At 40.0% G+C, this 10,543-nt stretch overlaps 1 protein-coding gene across 1 annotated transcript in view; it reads right to left on the bottom strand.

Moving 5' to 3' along the window:
• Positions 1-10,543, bottom strand: part of LOC127046575 (oncostatin-M-specific receptor subunit beta-like) — a 60,363-nt gene that overhangs the window by 22,783 nt on the left and 27,037 nt on the right. The window contains exons 4-5 of the mRNA XM_050943747.1: positions 6,528-6,696; positions 179-470 (exon numbers count right to left, since the gene is read on the bottom strand). Coding sequence (XP_050799704.1) covers positions 179-470; positions 6,528-6,696 — 461 coding nt within the window. The remainder of the gene's footprint in view (positions 1-178; positions 471-6,527; positions 6,697-10,543) is intronic.

The following is a 10,543-nucleotide window of genomic DNA, read 5'->3' as shown; positions in this document are numbered from 1 at the left end:
ACATGTAATGCGAGGGCACACAGTCGGAGCCAGTTCCTCAGCCGGTGAAAATAGGCATAGCTCCACAGAGGCCACCGGAGCAATGCTAATTTATAGCAGCTCAGAACCCAAGTGAACTTTACAAGTGATTTTTATAGAAAGCAATCCCTCCCAGCAACAGAAAAAGCAAAGTGTGTACTTACTGCCCACAAAGAGAAGTGTTGCACTGTAATTTTTGTTTCCTTTACCAGAGAGGTTACAAAAGGCAGGAATGCCAGGCATTTCTGCATGCAACACCTTATTCATAGTAATCACCATGTTTCGCTGGCTTGTGTTTGAGTCTGGGTAATAATAATCAGTGTAATTAAACAAAAAATTTAAAATTCGGCTATCTTTGCCTCCAATGCAGCAAAAAGTGACATTTGAGCCTTCCTCTACAACTTTATCTTCTGGGAAGATGTATGGTGTGTAGTCATCTGAAGTATCTAGGCCTGCAAGATACAAAAGAATAAATCTCTTCAGTTGAATGTACTTTCTTTATGCCATGGAGTCTCTTGTGAACAGTCTACCCCATGACTAGAAAGCTGAGAAAGCACTAGGGACAAGTTTTCAAAAGGGTGCTCAGGATAGGTGCCTGTGACTTTGAATGCATAACTAGGCATTTGCACACATCTAGTAATTGTACCTCAACTATCCACATGCAAACATCTATTTGTACACCATCATGTGATGTTCTCTCACTTCAGTCCTCCTTAAACCCGTAAGATATAAAACTTAAGTGGTGCATGAGCCTTTGTACAGTGGTGAATTTCACCCCCTAGGACCTGATCCAGAATCCAACAAAGTCAATGGAAAGGCTCTCATTAACTTTAGTGGGCTTTACATCTGACCTCAAGGTGGGATTTGTATATATGATTTTGCAAAGGCAAGCTGAGATGCTAGGTGTGAACATTTGTTCCTTAATGACCAGGAAATGTCCAATGTTAATTCATAAATGGATTCCTTATGGCTTCAGTCTAACTAGAATAAAAAGATTTCATCCATTAAAAGGTGAGTTTGAAAGGCTTTTTATCTGCCAAGACCCAAGTTAAGGGCCCTGTGCTTCTCCTGCTACATGTGGTAACATTTCTAGTATCTAAATCCAAGCAGGACCTGTGTGAACCTGAACCAGTGCAGATAGTAGTTCCTTAACTAAACCGTTTAGTCATCCTTTCAAAACACATTTTTAAAAGTCATCTAAGTTCACCAGAAATGATGCTGTTCCAGTGAAAACAATCAATCTGAACGGGCTAATCACTGCCTTGTATTCAGTCAATTTTTCCTGTGTTCTATGAACACAGTTCACAGAAGTTCATTCAGAAGTGACAGTAGTAGTTGGTTTACTACTAGTGTCTCTTGTCCTTAATATTAATTATGATTGCCCAACACAAACCTGTGAGAAACTAATTAAGGTTATAAGTCTGTATCAAAACTTGGAAAAAAAAAACTTACTAGAGAGCTGTAGTTGAAATCCTAAGCCCCATCCTCAACTCTTCCACCTCCTCCCCTAATTAAATAATAAAAATGTCTAGAAATTCTAAATTAAGATTACCTTTTTTCAAAAATGTGGAAATATTGAAATACAGAGTTAAGGGGTGAAATCCTGGCCCTAGTGAAGCAAATGGGAGTTCTACTGTTGACTTCCATGTGGCCAGGAGTTCATCAAGGCAGCCTAAACCATTGTGGCTCTAAGTCCCAGAAGCCTTATAATAGAAACTTTAGTGGCACCTTAGAGACTAACAAATAAATTTGTTATATTTGTTAGTCTCTAAGGTGCCACAAGGACACCTCATTGTTTCTGCTGATACAGACTAACACGGCTACCACTCTGAAATAGAAACCTTGTTATAACCTTAGCTACAGAGAGGCTTTTGTCTGTTCATATTAAACTAGTACATGAACGCAAAGCCAAATCAACAATTGTGCATTAGGGGAAAAAAATATAAACTTCAGAGAACCATTAATACTGGTAACTCTTGGTTCTCAGTATTAGTTTATATGAATACTACAGCCTGATGACAGTGAAGCAAGAATCACTAGTGGTTAATGTATGTCCCACATTCACAGAACACATGATGCTGTTACAAAGTTGAAACTGCTGACGTGATTCTGCACTGAGTCCAAGAATTATTATGCAACAGCTTCCGAAGAGATATTGCCTTCCTAGAAAAGCCCTAATCAAAGGAACAAGTAAGACTTCAGTGGTAAGGATATTATAGTTTCCTTGTTTACTACAGCAGCATTGCCAAGGGCATTATGGATATACCACAAAGTAGGACTAAATTTATCCTCAAAGACTAAGGCCTTGTCTACACTGGCACTTTACAGCTCCGCAACTTTCAGCGCTGTAAAGTGCCAGTGTAGACAGTGCTCCAGTGCTCTCCCAGCGCTGATGCCGCCGCTACACACCCACGTTAAAGCGCTGCCGCGACAGCACTTTAACGTTGCTAGTGAAGACATGCCCGCAGGCTGTGTCTACACTGCACTTTCGTCGTTAAAACTTTTGTTGGTCAGGGGTGTGAAAAAATTACTCCCCAAACGACAAAAGTTTTAATGATGAAAAGCACCAGTGTGGACAGCACTTCATCGGTAGGAGATGCTCTCCCACCAACGAAGCTACCGCTCCCCTTGTTTGGGGTGGTTTTATTTTGTCATCAGGAGAGCACTCTCATGGAGACAGAGTGGCTACACCATGTACCTTACAATGGCATGTCCGTACCAGCACAGCTGCGCCACTGTAAGGCGCGCAGTGTAGACGTAGCCGAAGAGATCCTGGAGTTGTATAACTCAAGTGCCTTCTAGCCAGGCATAAAATGTAATTTATATAACTTTACTGAAACTAAAACTGAACATATTTTAAATGCATGATTTAATACAATCTGGATTGACAGCATTAAAAGTTTCCTGTAAAATAAAACCATCATATAGCATGAGGTTTTGCTAATTAACTTATTCAATACTTACATTTCTCATTGCCTTCAGTAGAAACCTTTAAATTAAGAACGCAGGTAAGAAATCTGCCATTCAACCAGATGCACAAAACATAACATTCTCGTCTCATACAGTCTTTTTTGTTCTTTGAGAATAAAATCCACACTCTCAAAACATATAATAGTCTATTTTAAATTTAACTCCATTTATTGTGATCAGAATCCTACTGACTTAATCCATGTGACTAGTCCCGGTCAACAAAGGCTACAAGACTGAGCCCTTTAGAGGGAATTCTATGCACATGTTTGTTTTCTAAATAAAGAGAATGAGATCTGTACCACTTTTCACAGTTTTACTACTTTTATGCAAGGATTGGTGTTCATGAGCAGGTTGTCTCAGACCTTATACTTTGCAATTGTATTGTAGTTTTCATCTGAGGATCTCAAAGCACTATACAAAATACAATCAATCTTCATTATCTCCTGTAAGGAAAGTGAGCCTTGTTCTATCTATGTTACAATTGGGTAAAGAGAAGCACAGGAAGGTGAAGCAATTTGTCCAAGGTCGCATAGCAAATCCATGACAGAGCTAGGAAAAAAGCAAGAGTTCCTGGCTCTATCAAGCAGCTATCTGTCTTCTCCGCCTGTATATAGTAATACTCTATCTGTTGTTTTAATTTGCTGACTACAGTTTTTCTAATGAGATTAAACAATACTTGGAAGTTCTATCATTTTTCTAGGACAGTAAAAACATTAAAAACAGTGCACTAAATGAAACAATTGTTCAAACCTAGAGGAAACCAGGGTGATAAGTAATAGCTAACATGAATTTGTCAAAAACAAAATCATGCCAAACCAATCTAATTTCCTTCTTTGACATGTTTACGGCCTATTCTATAGCAGGGAAGCAGTAGACACAATATATCAGGATTTCAGGAAGGTTTTTGGCACACCCCTACATGACATAGTCCTAAACAAACTAGGGACTGTGGTCTAGATTAAATTACTATAAAGTGGGTGCACAACTGGCTGAAAAATTATACTTAAAGAGTAGTTCGGAATGGTTTGCTGTTAAGCTGGGAGGATGTATCAAGAGGGGTCCTGCAGAGGTCTGTTCTGGGGCCAGTGTCATTTAGTATTTTCATTAATGATTTAGATAATAAGAACATAAGAAACATAAGAACATAAGAACGGCCGTACTGTGTCAGACCAAAGGTCCATCTAGCCCAGTATCCTGTCTACCGACAGTGGCCAATGCCAGGTGCCCCAGAGGGAGTGAATCTAACAGGAAATGAACAAGTGATCTCTCTCCTGCCATCCATCTCCACACTCTGACAAACAGAGGCTAGGGACACCCTTCCTTATCCATCCTGGCTAATATCCATTTATGGACTTAACCTCCATGAATTTATCTAGTTCTCTTTTAAACCCTGTCATAGTCCTAGCCTTCACAACCTCCTCAGGCAAGGAGTTCCACAAGTTGACTGTGCGCTGTGTGAAGAAGAATGAAGTAGAGAGTATATTAATAAAATGTGCAGCTGCAACAAGCTGGAAGGGGTTGGACTGGAAGACGGGACTAGAATTCAAAATGATCTTGATAAACTGAAGAATTGGTCTGAAATCAACAAGATGAAATTTCACTTGGGAAGAAAACGATATGGGGGTTATAGTAGATCACAAATTGAATACAAGTCGTCAATGTGATGCAGTTGCAAAAAAGGCAAGTATATTGGTATGTATTAATAGGAGTATCATATGTAAGGCACAGGAGGTAATTGTCCCAGCACTGGTCAATACCACATTTTCAGAAAGATTCAAACTGGAGAGCATTCAACAAAAATGGGAAAAGGGCTGGAAAACTGTATGAGGAAGAACTGAACATATTTGTTCTAGTGCAGAGAAGGCTGAGGGAGGAGACCTGATATCTGGTTTCAAATCTGTCATAACGAGGACAGTGATCAATTGTTCTCCATACCCGCTGAAGGAAGGACAAGAAGTAAACATTCTAGTTTGCAACAAGGAAGATTTAGGCTAGATATTAGGGAAAACTTTCTAACTATAAGGATGATGTTGTTGTTCATCCTTCAAGTTCGAAGATAACTATGACATTACTGATTGATTTGGTTTCTGTGAACACATGATTGTCTGATCAGGGCAATTTGAGCTTTGAACTGTCTGCAGCACACTGAACAAGAGATGTCACAATGGGTTACTTGATTAACAGTGGATATGCTGCTGTTGTGAGATTTATGCTGCTGGCACTTCTGCTCTGCCTCAGTAGTTCTCCTCTACGCAGACTGGTGATCCAGTATGGATGAGACTTCGCCAGGTAGAATGATCATGAGCAAGATCTTCCCAAAACTGTTGAAATGCCTCAAGGACAACTACAGGGAGTCTTTCAAAAATTTCTTCTGGCCTCCCTGAGAGCATTTTCCCTGCTTTAGTTCACCATAAAAGATCTTTGGCAGTCACTCACCTGACATTCTGGTGACATGGCCTACCCATCTCATCTGTGATTTCATGAACAGAGTATGGATGCTTAGAATACCTGCCCATATGAGAATCTTACTATCTGGAACCTTGTCTTGCCATCTTAACCTCATCAGTTTCCTCAGACAGTCCATGTGAAAGTGATTTGGCTTCATAACATGGCATCTAACACCATCTAGGTTTTGCATGCATACATCAAAGTTGGAAACATGATACCTTTGCAGACCTTCAGTTTTGTTTTGACTAATCCCTGTGTACTCCCACACATTTGCACATAATCTGCCAAAGGCCACACTTGCTTTGGCAATTCTGGCGTTAGTTTCACTATCAATGTGAACTGCATGTGACAGTGTAGTGCTGAGGTAGGTGAACTTGTCCAGTGCCTGGAGGGTTTGGCCATGCACTGTGATAACAGGCTCTACATAAGGCTTTCTTGGTATAGGCTAGTACATCACTTCTGTCTTCTTGATGTTGATTGTGAGACCAAAACTGCAAGGATAGTTAAGCACTGGAACATGTTATCTAGGGAGGCTGTGGAACCCCTGCCACTGGAGCTTTTAAGAACAGGTTAGCCAAAAACACTTTTCAGGGATATGCTAGATATACTTAATCCTGCCCCAGCACAGCACTGGAGGGTGGGGCAGGAGGGAAGGCAGAGGAGGACTAGATGACCTCATGAGGGCCCTTCTGGTCCCACATTTCTATGGTTCTATGAAACAATACAGACAAGTACAGTAGAACCCCGTTTATCTGACCCTTCCTTAACCGGCTCTCTATGTTTACCAAACAACCAGAATTCCAAGGCCAGAAGTGGGTAATCTCTCCTTTGGCCACTAGATGGTGCTGCAGCATCATATTTGCCCATTCTCTAGTTTGTCCTGATTTTTGCTTGTCTGATGTAGCCTGGCCTGTCCCAGCTAGATCAGATAAATGGGGTTCTGCTGTATTAGCAGTAAATTCTAAAATGGTCCATTGATGTTGCATAGTCACTGCTGACATGAACTCCAATATTTTACTGGTTTTACAGTAGCAAATTAAACCACAGCATTAAATCAGCAAGGAAATATTCCAAAGTCTTGCTTTGCTTACCCAGCACAGTCTCCCACTGACTCCAGCGACTCCAGAGTTTAGAGAATCTTTCATCATTCACCATGCTCCTGATTCTTACAGAGTGGGACATGCATTCCAAAGGTAATTCTGAATCCCAACTCCAGTGCAGAGTTTTATTCAATTTACTGAGAGTTGTGTTATAATACTCCTAAAAACAAACAATAGGTAAGTAAAAAGAACAGGAGTACTTGTGGCACCTTAGAAACTAACAAATTTATTTGAGCATAAGCTTTCGTGGGCTACAGCTCACTTCATCAGATGCATGGACTGGAACACACAGCAAGAAGATATTTATATGTACAGAGAACATGAAAAGGTGGAAGTAGCCATACCAACTGTAAGAGGCCAATCAATTGAGATGAGCTATCATCAGCAGGAGAAAAAAAAACTTTTGAAGTGATAATCGAGATGACACATAGAAGGTGTGAGGATACTTAACATGGGGAAATAGATTCAATTAGTGAAATGGCCCAACCATTCCCAGTCTCTGTTCAAACCTAAGTTAATTGTATCTAATTTGCATATTAATTCAAGTTCAGCAGTCTCTCTTTGGAGTCTGTTTTTGAAGTTTTTTTGTTGTAAAATTGCCACCTTCAAATCTGTCACTGAGTGGTTAGAGAAGTTGCAGTGTTCTCCCACTGGTTTTTGAATGTTAAGATTCCTGATATCAGATATGTGTTCATTTATTCTTTTGCATAGAGACTGTCCAGTTTGGCCAATGTATATGACAGACGGGCATCGCTGGCACATGATGGCATATATCACGTTGGTAGATGTGCAGGTGAATGAGCCCCTGATGGCATGGCTGATGTGATTAGGTACATATGCTATTAAGGCAGAGTATGCAGAGTTATGGTGAACAAAAATACGTGGAGAATGCTTAGTTTGGAATTAGGTTTAGCTGTTATGGCATAAGATAGGCTCAGAAAGAGTTGGTGTTACCCCAGAATTGACATTCCTGCATGTGCCCCAGAACTTGACAGTACGACAGTCAGCCATTTTTTATGTTCAGCCACTGTCAGCTGAAAACCAAGCATCACAATGCTAGAAATAATCTCAGGCCTTTGTAAGACGAGGTCAGACAGCTGCATGCTTGTAGTTTGCTAATCAGAATTAAAAAAATAGAACAAAAATTATAAAAAGTATGTCAATTGCAACCTGGGTTTTAGGTGCCCCTGACATGTTGTTATTCTTGTTAGCTAAAAATATTTAAAATAATAAATAGTTTATTAAAATTTTAAAAATTGATAACCCAGTAGAGGTTGTTATGCTAACCAACTAGGAGTCACTATAGGTTATGTGCTTTGTTAAAGTTACCTATAAAAAATTAGGCAAAAGTAAATACCTCAGAGCAGTCTGAGGGAGCTTTTCTTCGGGCAAGGAGCTGACAGCTAAACTCCTCACCGGCTGTATGGAAAAAGGGCTCCTGGAAGCCCGGCTGTTAATCAACCATCTCAGATTATGGGTAACTATATCTGGAATGTCCTAAACCAATTGTGTGTGTGTGTGTGTGTGCATGCGTGCACACGCACGCTTAATATCCAACATATAAATAAATAAAGTAGTTTTAAATAAGAGCATGCTTGCTTATATCAATCATTTATTGGACAGAAGCACTGTTCCCATTAATTTATTCCTGACACTGCCTAAAATAAAAGGTAAGTTACCACTGTTTTGGGTTCTGAAAACCCCAGGTAACATTGGGTGTGTAACTCTCTAAGGCTCCTTGAAAATCCCAGTTGTAATCCTGCATCTCAAATTTTCAGAAAAGTTTGTGTGTAACTGCAGACCTCATTTGCACATGTAGTTAGCGAGATTGCAGGCTTGATTCACAATTGTATTGTTCCCACTCTGACGGTGCAATTCTACTGAAATCAGTGAAGCTATGTCCGCATAAAATCAGAATCGTGCAGTGATGGATCAGGCCCTGTATGTTCAAACGTAGTAATTTCAATTTCAGGTGACCAACAGGTTGATTGTGCTTGCAGTTATGTTAATTTGAACACACAACATTCAATACATAGCTTCACACTTGATAGTTTTCTGATCATCTGGAGGCTTATGTACATCCTCACTCTACACTGCTACTGTATATATCTGTATTGGTGGAGAATTCATTTTATATTTGACTGTAGTCCTCAGGCTGAAAGAGAGCTGAAAGTCCTACAATGGGACGGAGAACAAAAGGCATGGTAGGAAATGGTTTAAAAGATATGGTGCGGCTTTGTAATCTGCAAAAAAAATATTTTAAAATATACTACTGTTGCAAGGACATTTATCTGTCTATGGAAGCCAAAAGGAAGAAAGTTGCAGTGACGGAGGTTTAGTTTGGATATTAGGAAAAACTTCTTCACGAGAAGGGTGGTGAAGCACTGGAATGGGTTACCTAGGGAGGTAGTGGAATCTCCTTCCTTAGAGGTTTTTAAGGTCAGGCTTGACAAAGCCCTGGCTGGGATGATTTAGTTGGGGATTGGTCCTGCTTTGAGCAGAGGGTTGGACTAGATGACCTCCTGAGGTCCCTTCCAACCCTGATGTTCTATGAGGATAGTGACTGTCTAAAATATACAGTAGAAAATATGTTGATGACAACAAAGAGGTCTTAGGGAATCATTTATACAGCAAGTCAGTAGTTGTACTCCTATAAAAAAGTGAACGATAACATACTAACAAAATTAATGAAGGGCAGGATGGAGGCTGGTTCCTGCCTGGTGGAAGATCCCTTGCAATCTCATACCCGACACCCTCCTGAGCAGAGAGACCATGTGTGGGGCTATCCCTGCTAGTGCATATAGTGCACGGGGACAGCTCCAGGTCACCATAACTCAAACTGATTCAAGGACCAGACTAGCCATGCAGGCAAAAGTTGCTCTGTTTTCTGAAGGGGGGGCGGCATTTTTCCCAGCATGCTGCAGTTCTGCACAGCCCCAGTGCAGGAGCATGGCTCAAGGCCACTACAAAAGAACACGCATGCATGCACACACGCTATTCTAATTGAATTGCTTGCTGCAAGTGTACAGCTCAGAACGCTTCTTATTTTTTTAAAAACAAGAAACTGGGTCCTATCTTCAGCTGGTGTAAATCAGCATAGCTCCACTGACAGCTCTGACTAGGATTAAAATTCAACATCACTATCTCTGTTCATAAGATAACATCTGGACTTTTTTCAATGGTTTTTCTCCCCAGACTTTTACAATTGATTTCAGTGACATTTTATGATTTAATGGTCATTTTTAATTTCAGGGGAACTCTTTAGCTTCTGTTCTGAATAGTATGCAAACTGTACTTGCTTCAGCATGAACTATATCACTCATCCATTGTATTATTATGGTACTTTCTTCTTTATAATAAAATAGTAGTAAGAACATAAGCTGCTGGTAGTGACACACAACAACTGAACAAATGGACTTTGTATGTTAAGCTTTCACCCTATGCATTGGATATTAATCATATAAATTCAGCCTACTGGTTTGGGATTTACAAGCCTGTCTGTCTTTCAGTGGAAGGCAAATCAAGCATGCACCATGCTGATTTTGAATCAATTACTTCAATTTCTATAGGAAGTGATAATACATAATGAGCTCTCATATTCTTCCCTATTAAATGGTAAATAAATCTAAATAACTATAATGAGTCTATTACTCTTTAAGTAAGGGTGCCACAAATGGCCATTTATTTTATACTGAAGCTTTATTGCTAGACTAATGGGATGCCATGTCTGTTTCCAAGACTAGCTATTATCTTAATCAAGGCTATTTGTCCTCTTGGCATTCATCACTTTTTCCTCCCTAAAATGGATCTAAAGCCAAAACTCTTTCTTCCTAAGATACCAAAGTCCCAAAAGTCAGTTTAGCTTGCGTAAGGTGTGAGAGTGATAGCATTCCTTGGGAAGGAGCATTCTCTGTGCTGCATACACAAATTAGAGAGGTATAAATGGCAATTTACTGTGAACCGTACTCAGCTCGGGAGGCATTTTGCTTCCTTAAAACACAACGGGC

This window comes from Gopherus flavomarginatus, chromosome 3, assembly GCF_025201925.1.
Source record: "Gopherus flavomarginatus isolate rGopFla2 chromosome 3, rGopFla2.mat.asm, whole genome shotgun sequence".
In the NCBI taxonomy this organism is placed as follows: domain Eukaryota; kingdom Metazoa; phylum Chordata; order Testudines; family Testudinidae; genus Gopherus; species Gopherus flavomarginatus.
The sequence above is the reverse complement of the archived record's forward strand: the minus strand, read 5'-3'. Positions and strand labels throughout refer to the sequence as shown.